Source organism: Pinus tabuliformis, chromosome 8, assembly GCF_031772625.1.
Source record: "Pinus tabuliformis cultivar Carrire ecotype Pingquan chromosome 8, CPIR1, whole genome shotgun sequence".
In the NCBI taxonomy this organism is placed as follows: Eukaryota; Viridiplantae; Streptophyta; class Pinopsida; order Pinales; family Pinaceae; genus Pinus; species Pinus tabuliformis.
Window position 1 is genome coordinate 185,285,347 of NC_142294.1, and position 25,542 is coordinate 185,310,888.

The 25,542-nt window shown below is 38.4% G+C and overlaps 1 protein-coding gene across 19 annotated transcripts in view; it reads right to left on the minus strand.

Annotated features, from left to right (window-relative positions):
- Nucleotides 1-25,542, minus strand: part of LOC149234760 (protein ANTI-SILENCING 1-like) — a 143,862-nt gene that overhangs the window by 58,861 nt on the left and 59,459 nt on the right. For all 19 annotated transcript variants that reach the window (XR_016246110.1, XR_016246111.1, XR_016246118.1 and 16 more), the window contains 3 exons: nucleotides 19,373-19,529; nucleotides 18,363-19,243; nucleotides 18,243-18,269 (listed from right to left, as the gene is read on the minus strand). Coding sequence is in view for 6 of the 19 variants with exons in the window: in XM_089371931.1 (XP_089228057.1) it covers nucleotides 18,243-18,269; nucleotides 18,363-19,243; nucleotides 19,373-19,529 (1,065 nt within the window). In the remaining 13 variants the exon portion in view is untranslated. The remainder of the gene's footprint in view (nucleotides 1-18,242; nucleotides 18,270-18,362; nucleotides 19,244-19,372; nucleotides 19,530-25,542) is intronic.

Here is a 25,542-nt window from a genome sequence, read left to right on the forward strand (position 1 = left end):
TCTAGTAAACCCCAGCTTCACGTGATAATTGTCAATCCTTGTGTGCCATGCCCTAGGGGCTTGCTTCAACCCATAGAGGGCTTTCTTTAGCTGACAGACATGTGTCCTTCTGTCTTGTACTTCAAGCCCCTGCGGTTGTTCCAAGTAGACTTCCTCTTAAGTGAGCCATGCAAGAAAGCAGTCTTGACATCCATTTGGTGTAGGCTCCGTCCTCAATTAACAATGAGAGCAATAATATAGCGGATAGTGGTATATCGAGCAACCAGTGCAAATATTTCATCATAGTCCACTCCTTCCTGTTGAGAGAAGCCACTAGCAACAAACTTGGACTTTTATTTTCCAGCAATTCCATAAGCTCCATGTTTAATGTTGTAAAGCCATTTTGAGGCGACCACGGACTTGTCCTTAGGTCTAGGCACCACGTCCTAGACATCATTCTTCATGATTGATTCATATTCCTCATTCATCGCATCTTTCCATACTTGGTGCTTTCCAACTTCTTCAAACGTGCAAGGTTCAGCTTGAACAATAGTACTCATGGCAGCCAAATACCCTTTACACATGTTCGGCTTCTTACTTTAACGAAATGTCCCTCTTGGAACAATATGTCTTTTAGCATCTTCGAGAGTATCTTTGAGCTGTAGAGGTCTTTTCCTTGAGGTAGGAAAAGACCTCTACATTAGGCATAGGATCATCTACATTAGGCATAAGATCATCTATTGAAGGTTCATCTTGTGTTTTTTAGTGAATCCATCATCATCCTTGCTTGAAATAGGGAGATCTTTGGCTTTCCCAAGGGCAGTGTCTTCATCAACAGTAATGCCACGACTTACTTCCACATCTCTTTACCTCTGCCAAAATATGTGTGGAAATAGATCTAAGCAAATGGCTTCCAGATCACATCATATTGAAGCATAACAATTTGCAGTGGTCTCAAAGTTTTGGACTATGAAAACACAACATTCAGATATCGTGAATGTTTTCAAACAGGAAACCTACAGAATTTTGTCCTTGTTGAAAAACGCAGCAAGAGAGTCTCAATTTGATTTTGCTTTTGTCAAATTGAGAAAATTTGAATTTCCACATCGGCAAACAACTTGGATGCAATTAACTTGTGTGACATGGATCTTGTCACTCAATTATTTCAATAAATTCGAGTTAGAGGGCTTGGAGTTTAGTTAAGCATGTGTGATTGCTAAATTTTAGTAATCCAGTTCAGTTATATCCAGTTGAATTCGGTTAAACTAGTTCTAACAGTTGGAGGTGTTGAGAAATCTAGGGCAGCTTAGTTAGGGCATTTAAATTCGATTTCTTTTTAACAGTGATAGATGTTTGTGATCTTCTTATTAAGTTCTTCTTCTTCTTTTAGTTATTATTATCTCTTTGATCATCAAACAGCTATCAAGACATGAAAAACACATAGACACCATATGTAGGCACTCAGCCAAGGAAAAACCCCCAAGGAGGGGAAAACCCAGTCAAACTCTTCCTTAAGTAGATTCAAATCAAAGTAAGACAACCAAGACCTTTAACACAGACTATTACCCCTCCATCCATTAAGTACAAATATTGTCCTTTCTGCAGTTCGTCCTTTACTTTCCAAAAGCAATTTTGTCTTACAATCACATGATGCCTCAGATACTTCAGTCTGTAATTTTGTCCTCCAATATTTCAGTGTACAATCACTTCAAGATTATGGTCCTGTAAACACTCAATATTTATTCTTGTAGATGATCTGAGTTACCCTCACTTTGTTGTCCTGCAATAGTCTTTTTGTTTTGCAATAAATTCCTTTTTTGTTCTTCGCACTTCATCCTTCTACTTCAGAAATCGCAGATCCAAGTGTGTTCAAAGGTCGAGTTCACCTTGCTATTTATAGTGGTTTCTATCTATAATTGAGCTAACATGAATAGTTAACAGACCGACTTGTAGATAGAGCCAATTTAAGAGCTTTTGAGGCCGACTTTAGTTGATGATGGATGGAGGGTTCATCATGACCAAAATAAATGATCCCAACAAGGGTTTACATAATAAAATTGTCTCAAAAGTTCCTTGGGCACTCAATGGGTGCTTTGACCTAAAGACCATTGACCCAAGCATGAAACCCATCTTTATTATTAATAATAAAAATTTCTTTTGACAAATATATTACATCATGACTCAAGTATAGTTATGAAGACCAACACTAGTTACATTCTTCAACAGAGGAACTAGTGGAAGGTCATTTGTGCAGAGGGACGACAGTCTAACTCACTGATCATATAGTTAACTAATCAATCAGCCTAAAATAACTAGTGTTTGGAATATCCACCACCTTCCCAGTTGTGGTGGATATTCCAAGGCAGTGTAACAAGCAATTGTAAACTAGTTTGAGTGTGAAGGTGTTGCATGCAGGCAGATGATCAAACATTGGGAATTACGCAATCAATTGGAGGAAAATTCCTAAAAATTAGGGGCTAATTCTCTAGGAATTGTGCAAGGAAATAGGGGCTCAAGCAAAGGCAGAAATTGACTAAGTCTAGGTCAGAGCTTTTCATTGAGCAAAGAGATAGGTTATTCACTTGCAGGTTGTGCTTTGTGCAAGCAAGAAATTGTAATACATCTATATTCATTTGATTACTGCAAAGAGGCTTGAGGGGCTTTTCCCAGTTGGGTTCCTCTAGAAAAAATATTGTGCATGTGTGTTATTTCTTATTGCATGTTTGAGATTGTTGTTATAAATTATGAATTGAATTCCGCAAATCGGTTCAATAGAATTGTGCCTCTTGATTTAGATTAAAATTTCTTGAGGAGATGCAATTCTATCACCAGATTTCTATAGTCCTTTGGCTAAGAAAATCCCAAAAAAGATAAAGAAGCAACCCAAGCGTCCAAAGCGTCCAAAAGGATGGCAGATCCTTTTGGACGCTTGGGTTGCTTCTTTATTTAGTGAGTCAGTCTACAACCACAAGGATTTTATCCTTCCCATTCAACATGGGAAGCCCATCAATGAAGTCCATTGATATTTCTTCCCATTTCCAGCAATGGAGCAATCTTGGTGTTCAACTATTTCCACTTTTGTCTCTCTAGCATTTATCGCATTCTGCCAAATTGTTTAATTTCCTTGTACATCCCTTTCCAAAAAAAATGATTGACGTATATTATAGTAGGTTTTGAAGAATCTCACATGTCCATCTATTGGTGAATCATGACACTCTTTAAGAACTTTGGTTTCAAATTTCAAAGTGGGACTTGTTAGATTTGTCCCTTATACCAAAGGATGTCATTCCTCCATTAGAGTTTTGAATTTTGAATAGGACTATTAATAACGTTACATGTTTCTAGATTATTCGCGTATTCACTTCAAATTTCGTCTAATTGTTCTGACACTATAGTTGAAACCTGAGATTGCAAATAATGATGGAACTTCATCTTTTCAAGATAGAGCATCAGTTGCAACAATGTCTTTACCCTTCTTATGACGAATTTCTAAATCAAAGGTGGCTATTTTATCCAACCATTTTTGTTGTTCTATTGAAAGTGATCTCTCTTGAGGAAGGTACTATAGGCTATTATGATTTGTACATATCAAGAATTTGCTTCCTAGAAGATATTGTCACCATTGGGTTTAAGGCATGCATAATAGAAAGCATCTCTTTATCATATGTTGATTTCAAGTGCTCCCTCTTATTTAGCTTTTTGGTCTCAAAAGTTATGGGATGACCATCTTGCATTAATACGGCTCTTAATCCGTACGTAGAGGCATCAAAGGCTTTGAAAAATCAGGAGTTGATAATACAGATGCTAATGACAGAACTTCTTTTAATATTTCAAAACATTGTTTGGCTTGATCACCCCACATGAACAATTTTTTCTTTAAATGATTTACTAGAGGAGCAATTATGTGGGCATAGTTTCGAAGGAATCTTCAATAGTATCCAGCCAACCCGAAAAATCCTCTTAATTTGGAGATGTTAATTGGTTTAGGCTGATCTTTTATTGCCTTGATCTTATTATGATCTACCTTTACTCCTTTGGATAATACGTATCTGAGGTACTCTATTTCTTTTCCAAAGGTGCATTTGGACATCTTTGCATAAAACTAACTTTTTCTACTATAGTGAGAACTTGTTCGAGGTGTTGAAGATGCTACTTCCATGTTTTACTATAGACTAGAATATCATCAAAGAAAACTAAAACAAACTTCCTTAAGTATGGTTGGAATACCGCATTCATAGTAGCCTAGAAGATCGTTGGAGCATTAGTTAACCCAAAAGGCATTACTTTAAATTCGTAATGACCTTCATGAGCTCGAAAAGTGGTTTTCGTGATGTCCTATAATCTTATTCTGATTTGGTAGTATCCAATTTTTAAGTCTAAATTTCAAGAATATTTGACTCCATGGAGTTCATCTAAAATTTCATCTATGAAGGGAATACGAAACTTGTTCTTAATCGTTATCTTGTTCAATCCTCTATAATCTATGCATGGTCTAAACAATCCATCCTTCTTTCAGACTAGAATCACTAGAGGAGCATAAAGGCTTCTATTTTTTGTGGTGATACTACATTTTAAGAGGTCTTGGACTATTCTTTCGATTTCAATTTTCTGATGATGTGGATATTTATATGGCTTGATGTTGATGGGGTTTGATCCCGACTTGACTTCGACAATGTGCTCACTCTCTCTTTCAGGAGATTTGACTTCAATAATGTGCCCAACCTCTCTTTCAGGAGGCATCTACAGGGGATTTCTTGGAATCTTTCTTGTGTTTTTTAATATACTCCTAAATCTTAGGTGATTCAACACTTATCAATTTTGAAGCCAGCATTTTCATCTGATGACATTGCCCCATATATGTTGTTTCCCTTTTCAGATCAACTTCACCATCTGTTGGGATGATAAAATATGATTTTGAGGTGGTTAAAAACCATGTAACTTAAATTTTTGTCCTCATTTAAACTTTATATATTTTTTATGGTTGGCAAAGTGAGTGCCTAAGTGTGTAGCCATTGGACACCTAGGATCACATCCACTCCTCCAAGCGGTACAGTGTAAAATGGAGATGCTAAATTGTAGTCCTAATCAGCAATTTAACCTTATGGCATTTTCCTACTCCTTTGATTCTCCTTCTGTCTACGACCATCACTTTCATATTAGGCATTGGATATGTTAAAATGTTCAATCTTTTTGCAAGATTTGTATCAACAAAATTGTGAGTACTTCATATATATGTTAGAACCATTACATTATTCTTTCTATATAACCATTTAACTTTAAGGTTTGGGGTTTGGTGATTCCTGTCATGGCTGACAGTGATACCTACAGAACATTTTCGTTGTTTGTTTATGGGGAAAATAATTGAGAATCCTCAACTTCATCTATGTCTGATTCTTCACTATCTGAATCATGTGTTGCTTCACAATTATATAAGTTCTTGGTATCATTTCCCTTAAAACATGTGTCTGGGGTCCCATTTTTCCCCCACTATGTTTACATTTGCCTTCTTTTATTATTTGCACCTCCAGATTAGATTTTTCTCCTCCTCTCTGATGTGGTGGAAGGTATTTTCTATTCTCCATGTTAGAAGTTTGGGGAATCCTTTGTCTTGCATATATTTTTTCAACTTTCAACAACGATATTCTTTCAAATTTCTTTACTGCAGCTTTTGCTTTTTGTATCACTTCTTTCATAGATGTAATACCATGAGGCTTACGTTCATTCTGGAGATATGGTTTAAGTCCAATGATGTATGATTGAAAAAGCATTTTTCTGATAATTTGGGTACTTCGTGTAGCTAGTGTTTCCCATTCTCTAGTATACTCGTCCAAACTTCCATTTTGTTATAGTCTAGTGAGTTTAGTGAAGACTTCTTCTTCCTCCATACTCTGGAATAGTTTAAAAAAACAGTCTCTGAATTTACTCCAACTAGTCGCATATGCTAACTCCTTCCACCACATGTACCAATTATATGCATTGCCTTCAAGTTGCATGGATGCATGCTTGAATTTCTCATCATCGTTGTCAATATTGTAAATCTCAAAATACTTCTCTACATTGTTGAACCATGCTACACAATGTTTCTCATTACCGTCAAATTTTGACAACTCAACCTTTGCTCTTTGTTGGTATGTGACAATCGATTGATTGCATGAGGGAATTTGGTTTTAAATCATCATATTTTGAAAATTTGGCATGTTGTTTTGCGGATCTGGTATGGTAGATGAATGCAGAGACTCAGGAATGTGATGTGAGCTTAATGAGTTCGACGTGTTTGAAGAGTCTTCTTGTTTGGTGGCGACATTATTTTTTGATTTAATGATCTGGCTCAACATACTCATCATTTAATTGTGATTCTGGTCAACCAAGTTTTGTAGGTCTGCTTGGTCCTTCTAAATGGCACTATAATATTGTGTGAGTTGATTCTCTAAACTCTCTTGTTTGCCTATAGCTTCGCAAATTCCTTGTCATTCTAATTAAACTCTTCTCAAAATCATCCAATCTTTTATTAAATTTTCTCATAGTCATTGTTCAAGTAACTGTTAGTGAGTTTTGTTCTATTTTGAGTTGTTTCCTTAATTATTATTATTATTATTATTATTATAATAAACTATATTAACTAAATATTATTTAATTAATAATTATTTATAACTACAATTAATAATATATTATAGCTATACTTATTATTTTTATATTAAAACTTATGTAAATAATAACTATTGAAACAAAGGGGCGTTGGTGGACATGGAGGGAAGAACGGTGGACATGGACGTGGACGGGAAACAAAAGGGTGGTGATTTGACGGGTCACAGGGGGATAGCACAGAATACGCGGGAAAAGCAATGGTGACTGTGGAGGGATGTGACATTCAAGTTTTTGAGGAGAGAAAAACAGTCGACAGCAACAGCGAATTATGTGATGACTAGGGAGGGAAAAGAAGTTATGCAGTGTTTGGAACGGCACGACAGTGGAAGGGTTATAATGGCGGTAAAAATGACAGGACACAGTGGTAGTCATGGCAATAATTGCACAGCAGGAACAACTTGGACATGGGACATGGAACAACCAACTAATTTGGTGGTCAACAAACAAGGAACGGTGACTATACTAACATGAAATCGTAAAGTAAAAATGCCAATACGAATGTCGGCACAAATATTAGTGGTGAGGCCAGATTTGCTAGCTCTAATACCATATGCTACAATATATATATATATATATATATATATATATATATATATAACACAACGATGATGACTTTTACAATGAAGGCCCCTAGGTTAAATATAGTCTCTGGTGCCTTTACATGAGGAGTCATGATCTTTAATCCTGGTCCCTCTACATAATTAATATTTATTAAACTTTGTATACACATATAGAATCAAAACGCCAAACACATTGGATCCAATATGGGAGTATGGTCTACCATATGAGGGTCACAATATAATGAGGTTGAATTGCAAGTTATGTGGTATGGAAATGTTTGGCAGAATCAACCATTTGAAATACTACCTTGCCAAATACCAAGGAATGAAGTGAGGATTTGGACGGCATCCACCCTAGAAATTTGTCCACATTGCAAACTAATCCATTTTTAAAATGCATAAGAAGAGAGATCAAAAGCAAAAAGCAAGGCTTAGGCCCACAAATAGATCTACAGCTTCTCAGGAGTGAGGGAAATCCGATCCTCGAGCTCATATTGAACAATATTTGACCCTTCAACATCCTCACCTTCTATTCAATCAATGGTGAAATCGAGGGAGGAGTAGGCTAACAAAATTGTGGAAAAAAATTTCTATTAAGTGACATACCATCAACATTGCCAAGAACAACCCATTCTACCATTCCATGCTTGAAGTTGTTGCCATTATTGTTCCAGGCTACAAAGGGGCTTCTTATAATGAATTGAGAGGGCATCTCCTTCAAGGGGAAAGGCTAGTTGCACAAGGAGATTGGCTAAGCTGAAAGAATTATGGGAGATCACAAGCTCTACAATTATGTCAGAGAATTGGACAAATGGGAAGGTCAAGTCCATTGTGAATTTCTTGGTTGATTGTCCCAAGGGGACAATGTTTATCAAATCTATTGATTCATCTACATACGTTAGAGATGCATAGTTATTATGTGAGTTATTGCATAACTTCATCCAAGAGATGGGTCCACACTATGTTGTCCAAGTCATTATGAAAAACATTGCTAACTATGTTGTCATTGGCAAGTTGCTCATGGAGAGGTATCGAACCTTATATTGGGCTCCTTATGCTGCCCATTGCATCAATTTGATATTAGAGGACATGGGCAAAATTCCTTGAATCAAGGAAATTATTGAATCAACTAGGATTGTTACAAATATATTTACAATCATACATTTGTTCTAACTTCTAACACTCATGAGACAGTTCACAAGGGGCGCGAGGTGTTGGTTCATCTTGCTTGTTACCCACCACTAGTGGGTGACCCCTATAGGAGAATTTTTCTCCTAGATTTGTCTTCAATCGGCAACCACCAGATAGCTCAATGTGCCACCTGAGCCAGCCATTATGTACGCTCGCCCATCTGTTATGATTGTATGTTTGAAGGTGGGCCTTCCAACCCTGAAGGTATGGCTTTCCATTATGCAATTAGGTGTTTTTGCTTGCTTAACTTGGACACATTTGGGCATGGATTAGTGGGGGGATTCAACGGAAAGAATGAGATTGTTATGTACTCTTGTTCACTTGTCCCAACTTGGTGGTTAATCTCGTATCCCAGTCCTGTGGGATCTCCTTTACTAGCTACTAGCTTTAGGAGTGTCACTACTTTTGGAAAACCCGATCTTAGTCGTGTGGTCCTACTTCTCAGCACCATATACATCACTCCCCTCCACTCACTATAATCCCTTTTTACACTTTTCCCATCATGGTCCACATTTGTCCATTGGGTACACAAGGAGTTAGCCTCCCCCTCCCCTTGTCCACACTTTGGGACGGGCCTAGAACAATATGCCTCGGAGGATGATGTAGCTAAAAAGAAAGTTAAAAGCATAATTTGACCACTTACAATAGCAAATGTACCATAAAATGCAAAAGATGGCTAATACATACAAATTTAGCACGTGGGAAAAAAGCCAAACGTGAGCTCTGCCCACTATCATTATGGCCATCAACCTAGTTCCTAGGGCCCCCATGAGTGCTCCTTACATCATTTAGGAACCCATTATTGTCCCAACCCCTGGTGGGCAACAAATTCCCAACCTAAAGGGGATATTCATTGCTTTATCATATGCATCATGCTCTCATTCCCTAAATCCCTGAGCAGTTAAGAAAAAAGAAAAATCAATAAAAGATAAAAGGCATATGAAGAAGGGTGGAAAAACAAAGGTTGAGATAACTCATGTACCACAATCACTCCCACTTGCATCTATACACCCATGTGTGGGCTTCCCTTAATATAGCTACCCTTATACCATGGCATGTGGCTTGGAGCCTTCCCTACTGCCCCACTTTGTTCCACCATTATTTCATATGACATGTGCCTTTTGACAAATGTACCATGGACCTGCCACTCCCTTAGGGGTTGAAACTTGACACAACCTAATACAGTCACTTATTAACCTCTATTCTTGAGTAAGGAAACACATGTACCTTCTGAAGCCCATTTGGAAGGCATGCCAACTATGAAGTGTCCACCTTTGCGCTTGGTTTGCAAGCTTATTTACTCAAATTGCACTAATGAATTATTGTACTAGAATGTGAGGAGACGCATTGAATCTTATACAGGATTGTAGGTGGGTCTTCATCTTGAGCTTGGCCTCCCTATATGAGATCCAAACCCTCCAGAGGGTCATGATGGCACTTGTAGAGTGAGCATTGAGAGACATGGGCCTCCACGACAATAGAGCATTGATTGCCATGCCAAGGGTTTCTTCAACACCTCATATTACTTGCTCGTGCCCTATAGTCATACAGAGATGATGATGCACTTGGACCATGTTGCCTAGTCGGCCACATACTTGTACTTGATAATTAGAACCTAATCCAGAGCCCAAACAGAGTTTTGTCTCATTCGAAGAGACATGGGAGGGCTTGCATCATCATTCTAGCCCTTATTGATGGAGCATCGATATGTTTGATCCAGTTAGAGACCCATGAGACCATTCATTGTGCCCCTCAGCCACTTGGGAGCACCACAGATGTTTTGCTTTGAAACCAAGGGGCCACCCCTTAGGTCATCATTTTGGGAGCCCTCCTCTTCATCGTGGCACATGGAGGACTTATCTTGGCCTTCCAACAGCCCTTTGCACCACTACTCTATCATTTTAGCCTCATTAGGAAGGCTTGTTTTGTACTTATGAGCTATTTGGTTAGCTTGTCACCAATGGGATTGTTATTTTGCACATTAAAATTATTTTAGGGGCTCATTAAGCTAATTAGACTAAATCAAACTCATTATGGCTCATCCAAATAGAAGATGAGCCTCATTTGTATCTCATCATCATTTGGGTTGGGATTTATATTGTAAAAAGAATTTGGACCTGCAATTGATGGACGAAATTGGATGTTGTTGAAGCATTTTGATGTTTGGATTTTCACTATTCTTGTCCTGGAGCTTCTAATTGCAATTATGATACATGGATATACTCACATTTCTTTGTAAGTGTACTTTTGATGTTATATCTTTGTCTTATTACATGTCTAATGTATGGAATGCCTTATCATGATCTTGTTTATAGAAGTGTTGCATGCATTACTCATCAAGAAATGTGAATGAATGTTCCTAGAGGCTTGTGTTGTCTTGCAAACCTTGAAACTCAATCATCTCTTGCCAAATGAAGTATAAATTCCTTTGCCATTGCGTAGCTACCTCATTAGGGTTAGTGAAAAGATGCATTAGACTCCTTGATAGAGCGAAGTTCCTTCATCATAGTTCATCTTGACTCCATTTCTCCCAATTGTCAAGGCACTCGGTCCTAATCTTGGTTGATCAACCTCTAAAAAAATTGTTTTCCTTCCCTAGAAGACCAACTATGGCCTAGTGCAAATTGCGTTATTGCGCTCAGGTTTCCTCAAAGTGTCCTCAAAATTTGAAGCAAATATCATGGCTAGATTGAGAGAAACCTTGAGCCCTAACTCCAACATCAACTTTGCCCCTAGACTTCTTTGGTTAGTGGCATTCTAAGGTCATTTGTTGTCGAAAACTCATTGGCAGTTAATCACCCTTTGACCTCTCTCATCCTTGCTTGACCTAGGCATCCCATTGAAAGTTATTCCTCTTGTAATTTTACAAACCCTAGGCTTCGCTTGGATCCCCTTAGGTCTCTTTTGTGGTCCCAAATCCTTGTATGATTGTTATCTTACATAACCATGAGAGAGGTCTTTCCCATTCCCGGGAAAACCCTTGATTTTAGGAGTATTCCTTGTACTTAGTATCCTTCCTCCTAGGTCTAGGCCTCCTCATAAGCCTTTCTTAGAGAGCCATTACCTTGTTTTTGAAGCAACCAAGCCATTATCTGAGTCTCTCCTCTGAATGGGCTTTGGAAATCACACCATACTTGACCAATAACCCTATAATCCTTGTGATTTCTCTTATACCAGGACTCCTCCCATTGGCAAAAGCCTGTAAAGAGCAAGGGACACTGATTGAGGTGACAATGGGTCTTTGTCCCATTGTTGTCATTTGGACTAGTACTTGTCCCTTAAGTACCCCTCCTAAGACCCCTACTAAATTGTGTGGCAATAGTGCTATCACGTGTTTCATGACTAGCTTCATTTCTTCTCAATCTCTCCACAATATTATGTTGGAGTTGCAAAGGATGTTTCTCTTAGATGAGTGGAATGCTTGTGTCTATAGCACTAAAGTGGATGGGAAAGAGTCTTAGTCGTATAAAAACCTATGAGACGCAATCAGAGTTTTTGGTTGGGTGTGGAGTTGTGTGCTATAAACAATGCTATTGAAACCGGACTAGAACTAGTGAAACCAGTTGATCCAATTGTTTTGGGGCCTAAACCTGATTAACCAATGGCACAAAACCAAAAGAGGTTGGTTCAATACCAAACCAACCCTTTTTCACTGAACTGGTTGGTTTTGTATAGTGCAACCAAAGACCCTCCAAATGCAATTTTTTTAAGAAAACAATAATTTATGAACGGGGCAGCCTAATATCCAAACCTAAAATTGTTAAAATTGGCAACTAAGGCCAAATTCCTCTTTGTGCAGCTCCTATGAAGAAAATAATTGTGGCATTGAATTCAAATCGATCTAAAGATCATCAAATTTGGTCAAAGAAAAATATGTTCTTCAAATTAATCCCACACGTGCTAATTCTCAAGGTCAGCTTGGGGTAAATTATTCAAGTGGAAACTCTCTCCAAATCCTATAAGGAAGTGTCCTCCAACCTTATTTAGCACATCTTATTACACATTTCTCTCTCTAAAATGGCCGTAGAAGGAAGGATAGCTCCACCGAAGAAGGAAGGGACAATTTGACGCCTTGTTTGGGTTGCGGCGGCTGCCTAATGGGTTGAGTTCCTTAGGCTAGAGGTCGAGCCTGTTAAAGGCAAATTTGGGCTTATATGAGGATTGTTTTGGGCTCTTTTATCTCCTACCACGGATCCGAGCTATCATGGAGGTCGACCGCAAGCATAAGGAGGGTTTGGGTGTGAGTTTATGGTGTGAAAACCCTCCCCTTGGTGGGCCACATCCTCAAGGATCCTACCTCGTGCTAGTCACAAGCATTATCTTGTTGAACAGAGGGAAGAGAGGATAATCATATGCCCAGGTTGACCGCAAACGCATATTGATGACGGCAGGTTGTCATGAAGGTTTGTTTGTGTGTTGTATGAAGTGTAGACTTGTACTAGAGAAAGGACAGATTGACTTGAAGAGAGGCCGCAACAGAAGGATGTTTTGGAAGTGTTTGTGAGGGTTGTTGCAGTATGTCGCAAGCCCTAACCAAGAGCAGACTTGTACTAGAGAAAGGACAGATTGACTTGAAGAGAGGCCACAACAAAAGGATGTTTTGGAAGTGTTTGTGAGGATTGTTGCAGTATGTCGCAAGCCCTAACCAGGAGCAGCAAAGGCATATGCAAAAATTATATGATTTGCAAGAAACCCTAATCAGACCAAGCCTCTTCAGCTGTATGACATCAAGAACAACTTGACTACAACATAATTTCAATTGTGATTGGACCATCTATTGATCTAATTGAAGAGAGGTCGCAGCAGAAGGATGGTTTGGAAGTGTTTGTGACGGTTGTTGCAATATGTCACAAGCCCTAACCAAGAGGGGCAAAGGCATGTGCAGAAAAGATATGATTTGCAAGCAACCCTAACCAGACCAAGCCTCTTCAGCTATATGACATCAGGAACAACTTGACTGCTCCATAATTTCAATTGTGATTGGACCACCTATTGATCTAAGGGTTGTGCCTCTGGATGTTCAAATTGGCAAGTTAATCTTGACTTTTTTATTGTACTCTCTCTCTCTCTCTCTGTTGAACATTTAGTCAAGGGTTTTCCCCATCTTGGAGTCTTTCGTTGGCTTATGCAATATTCTTGTGTTCTCTTGTCTTGGCTTGTCTTCAACATTTTCCATTTATGTTCTTTCTTCAGTTACTATCAATATGATAATGATTTATGTGATTGCTAATGAAAATAAAATGGATCGAATAATTGGGCTAATATGGAACTTTGAGATAACTGTCCTAAGCAAAGAACATGTTAAAATTTAACAAAAATTGACTTTCTCCATTATATTTCAATTTCTTTCTTCTACTTAAACTTTTAACATTACCATTACTTGACTTAAGATGTTTAAGAGTGGTTTTTATATGGAGAAAACAAATTTTTAGATCCGAGTCAAAACCCAATGGACTTGAACTAGCATTTAATCAAGACCACCAAGCCCTGTATGTACCTTGGTGTTAGTGGCACCGATTGTCGAACTCCTCTATCATGACCCTAGTAAAAATGTACCCATCACTCAAACAAAATCTCAATTTGACATGTGAAGCTTTTTCTATGTTATTTTAATGCCCAGAAGATGATATTGATGGTGAGGATACCAATATGGAACTTTCAAGTAACTGTCCTAAGCAAGAACATGTTAAAATTTAACAAAAATTGACTTTCTCCATTATATTTCAATGTCTTCCTTCTACTTAAACTTTTAACACTACTATTACTTGACTTAAGATGTTTAAGAGTGGTTTTTATATGGAGAAAGCAGAATTTTAGATCCAAGTCAAAACCCAAAGGACTAATGGACTTGAACTAGCATTTAATCAAGACCACCAAGCCCTATATGTACCTTGATGTTTGTGGCACCGATTGTCAAACTCCTCTATCATGACCCTAGTAAAATGTACCCATCACTTAGAACAAAATCTCAATTTGACATGTGAAACTTTTTCTATGTTATTTTAATGCCCAGAAGATGATATTGATGGTGAGGATACCAATATGGAACTTTCAAGTAACTGTCCTAAGAAAAGAACATTTTAAAATTTAACAAAAATTCACTTTCTCTGCTATATTTCAATCAATGTTGCAGGAAGCGTCCCCCCCCCGGTTCTAAGGCCCGAAGTGCGTCCCGTGGGGATGTGTCCAGGAAGCATCCCCGAGAGCGCAATTCCAAAATTCGAAGTGTGCTTCTGCCTGTTTTGGACGCTTCTTGGAAATTTCCGAAGCGCGCTTTCGAAGGCACTTCAGCCATACGAAGCGTGGCGCTTCAAAGGGCAAAGCATACGCTTCCGTACGATTCCAGAAAAGCATCGCGCTGTTTAGAAAATCGTTTTTTTTTTTTTTTATTTTAGGTGAGTTTGCTTGTTGGGGGTGGGGTCCACCTTCGGTTAGGGTGAGGAATGAAGGCAAAAAAATATTAAAAAAAATATAAATATAGCAGATGCTCCCTCATGGTAATGTTAAAAATTTAAGTAAAAGGATGAAAATGAAAAATAAAGGAGAAAGTGACATTCTCCTTTATTTTTCATTTTCATCTTTTTACTTAAATTTTTAACATTACCATGAAATGACTCGGGATGTTTGAGAGTGGTTCCAGCCTCATTGGACTTCATATGGAGAAAATAGAATTTCATATCCTATTCAAAATTCAGCAGACTTAACAGTTTTCAGGAATTCAGGATCAATGGGATTGTGGCATTTCATTAGATTATATCAAGTATGAAGGTATGCGATTAGCATTTAATCAAGAGCACCAAGCTCTATATGTACCTTAGTGTTGGTGGTGTTAATTGTTGAACTCCTTTGTCACGTGGCACGCCCTTAGCAAAAAATTACCTTTCAATCAAGTCAAAATCATCGATCAAGCATGTTAATCTTTTTCTACCATATTTTAAGTCTTGAATTAGGTAGTTTGATCAAAATTGGGCAATGTTGACTAATATCCCTAGACAATCGAGGTAGAGGCAAAGGCTAGACAAGAGGAGAAGAATCTAGATTCTAGATGGTTGATGCATCTAAATGGTTGATGATTGAATAATTAATCATTAATGTACAATGGATGTTATATCTATCTTGATTTATGCAAAAATATGCATATTTTCATGTCTTCTACAACTAATTTGGTATTTGCGATGTTTGTTTTGGGTATAAATGCAAAAAAATAAAAAATAAAAATAAATATATATATATAGCAGACGCTTCGGCAAACGCTTCGCTTCCTAAATTTTTGGAAAATGACGCTTCCGCGTCCCCGCTTCGTGCAACATTGATTTCAATTTCTTCCTTCTACTTAAACTTTTAACATTACCATTACTTGACTTAAGAGGTTTACGAGTGGTTTTTATATGGAGAAAGCAGAATTTTAGATCCGAGTCAAAACCCAATGGACTTAAACTAGCATTTAATCAAGACCACCAATCCCTGTATGTACCTTGATGTTAGTGGCACTGATTGTCGAACTCCTCTATCATAACCCTAGTAAAAATGTACCCTTCACTCAAACAAAATCTCAATTTGACATGTGAAGCTTTTTCTATGTTATTTTAATGCCCAGAAGATGATATTGATGGTGAGGATACCAATATAGGCAATGACTTTAATGATATGTAGGTATTTGTTGGAAAATATTTTTTTTGACACTAGAGGCCATATAGAGCCTCTTTCTTGTTGTGTTTTTGGTTCATAATTTATTGCATTAAGTGCTATTTTAGTTATATGCACTCTTGCTATATTAATACGAACCAGTATTGTGAAAAGCGCGATTAAATCGCGATTTTTTCAGCTTGCCGATCAAATCGCGATTTTTATACGAAAAAATCGCGTACTTTTTTTTTGCCGATTTTTTCGAAAAAGGCGCGATTTTTAACGAAAAAATCGTGGGCGCTCAGGACAGCATAGTTTTATAACTTTTTTTGGGTTTTTTCATGCAATGTTTTTTGAAAGAAACAAATAATTTTTGAGTGGGGTAGCTTAATGATCAAGTCTAGGCCCTAGTATGGATATGTTATTCATGGTAATGTTAAATTCTTAAAGTAAAAGTGACATTCTCCTTAATCTTCATTTTCATCCTTTTACTTAAATTTTTAACATTACCATGAAATGACTCGGGATGTTTGAGAGTGGTTCCAGCCTCATTGGATTTCATATGGAGAAAGTAGAATTTTAGATTTCATTTAAAATTCAGCAGACTTATCAGTTTTTCAGGATTTCAGGATTGGGAGATTGTAATGTTTCCAGGTGACACCACCTGCCCGGGCTGCCCCTGCCACCAGTAGAGGACGTGGTCTACCTCCTATAGCTCCTACTTCTAGTTCTTCAACGTCTAGAGCACATCAGACTCCACTGCCATTTCCACCTACACGGGCACCAGCATCTACATCTAGAGGGAAAGGGAAAGCTGTGGCATTTTCTCGCAAGAGGGGCAGAGGAAATCAATAGGATTAGACTTTCATTTTATTGTATATGACATTATGACATGATGAGATACATTATCATATTTTTTGTTGATATTTTGAGGCTGAGTTGGGACTCAGGAGTCAGGACTTACTATTCAGGACATGATTCAATGTTATGTGTGATTTTAGCGCTAGAAATGATATTAAACATCTTATATATTAGTTTTTTTATCATATTTATGTGTCAATGTATTTATTTTATGTTGTAGATGGTTTAGATATTAAAAAAATTGAAAAAAAATGAAAAAAAAATGAATATTTTTGTACCAAACGATTTGTTCCCGCTTTTTTCCGATTTTTTCCCGATTTTTCCGATTTTTTCCGATTGGTTCCCCACGCCGATTTAATCCCGATCGCGCTTTTCACAACATTGATACGAACTTCCGATAACACTGCTCTGAGTGATTGGATGTCCAAGACAGGTTGGATTGAAGAAGATTTAAAACTCAGCATGGATAGTCATCCAAGTAGTTTGGGAATTCAGGACCAGTAATTTGGGAGTTCAGGGATTTATAAAATTCTGGAACTCAAGGATTCAAAAATTCAAAATGTTCTACCCTCACAAGGGTGATAAGAAAGCTTGATGGAGTACTTGCAAGGTTCCAGCACTGCAGAGGAAAGAATCTGTTTCACAAAGTTTTCTTTGTTGTCAATCAAGTTTTAATAGTTAATATTGTAACGTTAAGAGAATGTGTTGCAGTATAACACTGCAATACAATATTCAATGTAACAAAATAATGTACTATAAATGATCTTTTTATAGTAAGAGTTATGATATTAGGAGTTCAAATAATAAATATTATTAAGTCCTAGTGTTCGTTATAAGGCAGCTATAGAAGTAAATTATACATGGCATGTAATAAACAAAAAGAAATGCCAAAGTATTTGATGACTGCATCCATAACGTTTAACTCCTATATCTCTCATTTATGTACATTTGATGTCCAAAATCAACAGAATGTATGGAAATATCCTATTCAAACAGAGTGAGACACAAAAATATCATATTCGAGTAAAGTGACCACAACTAGGAGTTTCATATTGCTAATAGGACATACATACAAAGCTTCTGACAGATTTATTTATATGGTTTTTGGAGAAGTGGTACCTAAGAAACTAACTGAGAATAAATATAAGCAGAGTTTATGAAACATTAAATACCAACTAAGATTTCATGCAGATTGGAAGTCATGCCTTTCTCAGAGTTAAAAACTATATAACAGAAAATCGCAAAACATTTTTCTCATTCAATTCTCTGCATAATCAAATCCATCCACCAAAATCTCAACAGACCATAAAATATAGTTGTTCATTCTAGCTACTGACATAAATATACACTAAACACAAAAAAGGATATGTGAGTACTCACAAGTCCCTTGAACCATCTATTACTTTCCTGCAAAATAGCAGACAACGTAATACTGTAAGCAAATTAATCAAACAAGGGAGTTATTTACCAAGCAAACAAACAAAGAATCATGGATCCTACCACTTCTGGCTTCTTTGTAATCTCAATTATCTCACGACCAGATATTTTTTGCTTGTTCTGTTCCATTAGCTGTGGTGTTGTCCGAGTCAATCCCTCTGAAGCCTTAACAGAATTGTCCTCCACTTTGGCCTTCTTGACAAGTTTTTTTTCGGTTCCTGAGACTTCTTTCTTGGAATCAATTTTTCTTTTTGAAACATCTTCCAACCCGTCCCTTTTAAGTCCTGTGACCCCATCTTCTTCCTCATCAGAGTCAACTGTATATTTTGGCCTCTTGATGGGCTTCTTTTCTTCTCTGAATGAATCACGTCTAATATTTTTTCTCTCACCAGTTCCTACTTCAGGTCGTATAGATTCTTTTGTAACATCTTCTTTGGAATTCATTTTTGATGGCACTTCTGAGTTTTTTTTCCCACCAGTTCCTAATTCTAATCCTGCAGTTTTTTTCGCGCCATCTTCTTCAATGCCCACTTTTGAAGGCATTTCTGGTTTTTCTATTTCATCTGTTTTTAGTACTTCTGTCTCATCCTTTCTAACCTCCTCCTTCGGAGTCTCATCCTTTTCCATTTCCAATCGTGGAGCATCTGGCACACCATCCCCTTTTGAAGTTTCCATGCCATCCTCTTTCGGAGATTTTAGCACACCATCCTCTTTTGGAGTCTCTGTCACAACACCCTCTTTAACTGGTAAACTAGACAACAAATCTTTATTTTCTACATCTCTATTATTTAGCTCATCCTTTAAAATCACATTCCCTGTTTTTCCCCTCTCATCTCCATTAGCCATGAATTTGTCTGCCAAAACTTTATTTGCTCTATTTAGAGGCTGATTGACTGGTGGACCGGCCTTATTAACCCAAGAATGCTTGTTGATAAAGAAATCAACTGCAAAAAGCATTTTAGTTTAGTGAGTATTCACTATATACCCATGCCCATCACATATAACAAGTAAAACATTCAAGAATGGAATCTTAAAATTCAGCTAGCAGTTTCTTAACATCAAAACATGCAAACCTTCCATATCGCCAAAGTCTTCTGATACAGTATAGTTGCCTACATCAAAGAACCGATAAAAAAAGTAATCTGCATCATTCAAGTCTTCTTCTGTGGGTTGTGGATTCCGTGCATCTTTGGATGTGCAAAGGACTTTGCACTTCCCAATAATGACCTCCTATAAAAAGTAAACAATTTCAATGGTTAATTTATCAGCCTTGACAGATATCAGATGTTCATCCCAAAATGAATGCCACAACATCACATACACAAATTATGATTTAATCATCAATATACGTCCCATCCACTCATTAAACAAACTACACCCAAGAATGTCTAACTGTCCAAAGGACAAGAAAATTCATGGTGAGTAACTTTGACGAGGCATCCTCAAAAATGTTACATACAAAGGTCATAATTAGATTTAGGCGTACATTATAGTCAACATTGTCATGTAAGAACGTCATAATAAATGACTTAGGTATAGAGTCCTTGTAATAAAATAAGGTAACATAACTTAGTAAATAATAAACTATTGGATGAGTAAGTATTCCAGAGATTCATAACAAACTTCTTGCTATCCTACTATGTATTGAGACAATGGACCATCCAATAATAATAAAAAAGCTCTTTGTTATTTTCAGGTGTGTATTTCCCTGTCCACATTTTATGTGCCTAATCAGATATGGTATCTGAGCCACAATGAGGAGAAACGGGTAGCGAGCCTAGGGACCACAACTGAATCAGATATGGTATCTGAGCCACAATGAGGAGAAATGAGTGGAGAGCCTAGGGACCACAACTGATCAGAAACGGACTGAGGAACTGCAAACACACAAGCAAGACAAAAGAATATACAAGTCAAACAAGTGAGATTAGAAAATATACAGGTTACATGAATGAAATAGAAGGAAAACACAAGCCAACTAAACAATATGATCAAGCCCTGTGCACAATCCAGCCCCTAAGAATGACTCACTGGCACCTTCCGAAAATCTTCCCAGCCTCTACAACTAAATCGACCCTCTGTCTAGTCAAATCGAACTCTGCCTCTGAAGCTTTTGTGCAATCTCACTGAGGAAGCTCAACCCTCCTGTAGCTAACTCTCTAAATCTGGAAAAACTTTCCTCCAGACTCACTGCCCCTCACTCTCAATGCTTCCTTCTTTGACTTTCCAACAACTGTTGCTGCTCTCTGGAAATCAAACTGCCCAAGGAAATCGAACTCCACAAATGTGTTCTCCATCTACCCATCAACTTCTTCTTTTAATCCCCTGCTTGACCTCCAACGGCAAAGATTAAAACTTAATCAAGGGCCCAGTTTATCCGTGTGAGTTTTTAGATGATTCACACCTTATCTCAATTAATACTGATTAATTAGCCACTTTTCCTAAGTTTAAACTTGGAAAATAATTAAAAATAGGCTAATAATCTAATTGAGACACTTCTATGTGGAATTTCCAAAAATGATTTTTGGGTTATGGAGAGCCCCTGTGTTTTAGCCTCTCCACAAAGTTTCGAGGCTAGAACACCTCTGATGCTACAAAAACTAACAAATGTCCTCTAATCTCATAGTATAGGGGGCACCTAAAATTGAGGTGTTTATGTTTTTGGCTCTCGTAGGTGCCACATTTGGTAGACCCTATCCAATTGTGGTATATGGTGGTCTATCTCAATCTAGAGTCTATGATAACCAACTTGAGATTGTTCCAACAAAGTTCTTGAGCGAGTGCATCCAATATCTGCATGTGTAAGGTAGGCGAACTATGATGCTACAGCGCCAAAAAGTGCTCTAGGTAGAAGATCATCTTTGAGCCCGGGCTCATCAAAGGTGAGGTCCAAGTAACATGAATGTAGAATCTGTAAATATTGGACTAATTCAATGTTTGTTGAGTCAATAAAAGATGGCTCGAGACGTCAAGGGAGAAAATGAATGGGAGGAGGTGTTATGGGGAGATATTTAGCGATTAGAGAAGACGAGATGCGTCGGATAACCAATCTCAAGCACATCTTGAGGGGGGCTTTGAGGCCTGATCCTCCAAGGAGCAAAGAGCAAGGTAGGGGTACCTCTCTCTCATTCTGTGGGTGTCTCTGAAAGATATGACTCTACAAATGAAAAAAAAAAAACCTTGAGGCAAAATGGGTGGACATCAAACTCTTCCTGAATAATGGGTTGTGGAACGATCCACTTATAGCAAATGACGCAATTGAGAGGCAATGTCTATACTCTCTCCAAGTTGACCCAATCTGTCTACAACAAGCTCGACCCCTAGACTTTGAAACCATAAAGAACTATGGGTCTAAAAATTTCATCCACAAGTTTAGACAATATGTCCTAGAATTCACTCTGGAAAAGTTGTCTTTCAATAATGACCAAGGAACCATATCATTTATTGAGTCAAGGCAGGAGATGCGCTACACTTCTCAACACTCCCTCTTAGCAAGAAAGGGATTTTCAACCACCCCTATCCTGCAACTGTGGAATTTGAACTTCCCTCTCGACAAAGCCTTTGTCACGATGTCAGCCTCTTGTTCCTCTGTCAAAATGTATTGTAGCATCATTATCCTCCTCTGCACACAATCTCGTAAATGATGATACCGGATATCTATATACTTGAATCGATTGTGAAAACCCGGATTCTCATAGGGCTTAATGTAACTCTTATTATCACAAGGTAATGTAACTCTTATTATCACAATAGATCACAGTAGGATCCATGTCCTGACCAAACAACGCCACAAGTATCTTACTCATTCAAATCGCCTCACATGTTGCTTGACTTGCAACCATGTATTCAGAATCTGTCAGTGTGAGCACCACAAACCTCCGCTTCCTGTTGTACAAGGAAATTGTTGCAGACCCAACACTGAAAATTCCACCTCATTTACTCTTTCAGTTGGATGGACTCCCTGCCCAGTCTACATCTATGAAGCCACACAGCTTCACTCCCTTTGTCTGTTTGTACCATAATCCATACTGGTTAGTGCCTTTGAGGTACCGTAAAACATGCTTTGCTGCCTTGCAATACAATTTGGTCGACCTAACCATAGCTTGGTTCAGCTGGTTGACTACATAGCACATATTTGGTCGTGTGTTCACAATATACATCAGTGAACCCACTAGCTACCAATTAATGGTAGCATCAACCTCTTCCCCTGAAATGGCATTCTCATTCCCCCAGTCGGTCACTAAAGGTGTCTTTATGGGCTTACAACTCTCCATGTGAAATCTCTGCAGTGTCTTGGTGGCATACTTGCCTTGAAACATAAAAAATTCCCCATCACCTTGCCATACTTCCAGCATGACGAAGCAATGCATGGGACCTATGTCTTTCATCTCCAATTCCCTTGCAAGGTCCTCCTTGCAAGAGTTGATCAGTTGCTCATAACCTGTCAATATTAAATCATCAACATATAAAACAATGATAAGCAATTTACCTTCTACCAAAATACGATAGAAGTTTGCATCCACTTCACTTTTGGTGAAGCCCAATCCAGTGAGGTAATTGTCGATCCGAGTGTACCAAGAATGGGGTGCCTGTTTGAGACCGTACAAAGCTCACGTGAGTTTGCACACATTAGACTCCTGATAAAAATGTCTCAAAAACCTTTTGGTTGCTTGATGTACACTTCATCCTCAATAACACCATTGAGAAATGTTGTTTTCTACATCCATCTAGTGGATCTTCCACCTCATCTGCGCAACCAGTGCAAAAATTGATCTAATGGATGAATACCTTGCTACGGAAAAAAAGGTTTCCTCACAAACAATTCCCTCAACTTTAGAGAATCCATTGGCCACAAATATGGCCTTGTACTTCTCTATGCTTATGTTTGTTGCATGCTTAACCTTGAAGATCCATCTCAAACCCACAACTGATTTATCCTGTCAGTCTTGGGACCACTTCCCAAACACTATTCTTCTTGACGGATTCATATCCTTTCACCATTGCATCAACCCAAACTAGTTCCTCAACTGCTTCCTCAAAAGAGGATGGCTCGGTCTCTACAAACTCAGTCATTAGAGCCCATGTAGCCAGTGTATCTCTCAAGTGACCTCCTTTGCCTGCGCAAATTTGAAGGAGCTCCCACATTCTCCCTCACATCCTGCACCAATCTATCAACTTCCCTGGTTATTTTTCTACCTTCTCTGGATGGTTCTGCTTGAGTGGACGTCTCCACTCTACCTCCTCTCTAATCCTCCATTTGTGGTTGCGCCACAATTTCTTGAGGCTCCTCCTTTGGAGCTTAAAGCTCCTCTTCTGGTTGGATCTGAAGCTCCCTCTCAAGAGAACATCTCATTGCTTTCTCCTTGTCAAACTTTAAATCCAATCATACAATTGTCATTCTAAGGGAAGGTAAGTACACCCGTTAATTGTGTGGAGTTTAGGAGTAACCCACAAAAACTCCCAACTCGGTTGATGGCTCAAGTTTCTTCCTCGAAGCATTGGAGACATGGCAATAAACAGATGCTCCAAAAATGCTTAAGTGAGACACATCCGGCTTTACAAGCAAATTGTTGTGTTACATGCGTCTGCCCACAAATGCAGTGGCAAGCCATGGTCATGTCACATATCTCTCACAACTCCTACAATGCTCTGGTTCTTCCTCTCAGCCACCCCATTATGTTGTGGGTTGTGGGGTGTTGTGAGCTCTCTTCAAATGCCTTATTTCGCACCGAAATACTTGAAGTCATTCGAAACACTCACCTCCATTGTCGCTCCTAATTGCCTTCACCTTCTTATTGGTCTCTTTCTCGACTAGTGCCTTGAATTCTACAAAGTTTGAGAATGTCCCATCTTTCTTCTGCATCAAGAAGATCTAGCATTTCCATGAGAAATCATCAATAAAAATAACATAGTACTTATGTCTAGCAGTGGAGGATGTCAAGAATTGTCTACAAACATCAAAGTGGACACTCTTCAAGACTACATGTGTTTTGCTATCTCGATCATGGAATGTGGATTTCACTTACTTCCCCAAGGTACAACCCTTGCAGACATCCTACTGCTCAAGTGATCCTTCAGGGAGGCCAATGGTTATTTGTTGCATAATTTTTAAGGCACCATGATGCAAATGGCCCAATCTCTTGTGCCAAAGCTCACTGACATCGTGATTCTGCACTTTCTTTGCCTTACTGCTTAAAGCAACACAATCTTCCACATCAAGTTTGTACAAGTTTGTCACACGAACAGTGATCTGCTTCACCTGTCTAGTAGCTATGTGCCTCAAAATGGCTTTACCTTTACTGAAAATTACATCATAGACGCAGTCTTCCAATATTGCTACAAAGACGAGGTTCTTCTTTATGCCTAGAACAAACATGACACCATTGAGGCGAAGAGGGGATCCCTACTCCCTCTTAAAGGTTACTGTACCAATCCAATAGCATTGTACCTTCCGTCATCCCCAAGCTCAATATGCATCTGGAGATCTTTCTCCTCTACGTCACTGAAAAACTCTCTACACCTTGTCATATGGAATGATGCACCTGAGTCCAAGTACCAACACTCCCCATCATAGTGTTGGCCATGCATGCCATAAGGCTGACGTCTAGCTCGAATTGTGAAGCCAATGTTTCACCTGTTGCTCCTCCTAAGTTATTTTTGCTAGACTTTTTGTGTGGACACTTTGTGGCATATAGTGCCTGAATTCATGACAATTGAAACATTTTATTTTGGACAAGTCCTTCTTCTTCCCCCCTTTGTTGGATTCTGGTTTGGTTTGAGATCTCCTCCCTTTGCCCTTCTTTCCCTTTCCAACCAATGCAAAATTATCTTCATCCTCTCCCTTGGATGAACTTCCATCTCTGGTATTTCGCCTAATCTCTTCTTGTACCCAATCGGACCATTATCGTTCCCAATCCTGTAGTTTCTCCCTTCCATTCACCGAGTCCTGATAGTTATGCCAGCTTTTGGGAAGGTCGAGAATAGCTAGGCTCACTGGGTCATCTTCTACAACATTCACACCAACCCCTCCAAGCTCATCCCAAACTTGTGTAAACCTAGTGAGATACTGCAGAATAGTATCATTCTTTTACATCTTGATGTTTTGAAGTTCGTCTTTGAGGGTCAGTTTTCTATGGTCACTGTTATTCTCGAATAGCTCTGTCAGTGCCTTCCACAATGCGAACGGAGTTTCTTTGCCATGGAGATATGAGACAATGTGATCTCACACTCCCTCCAAGATTAT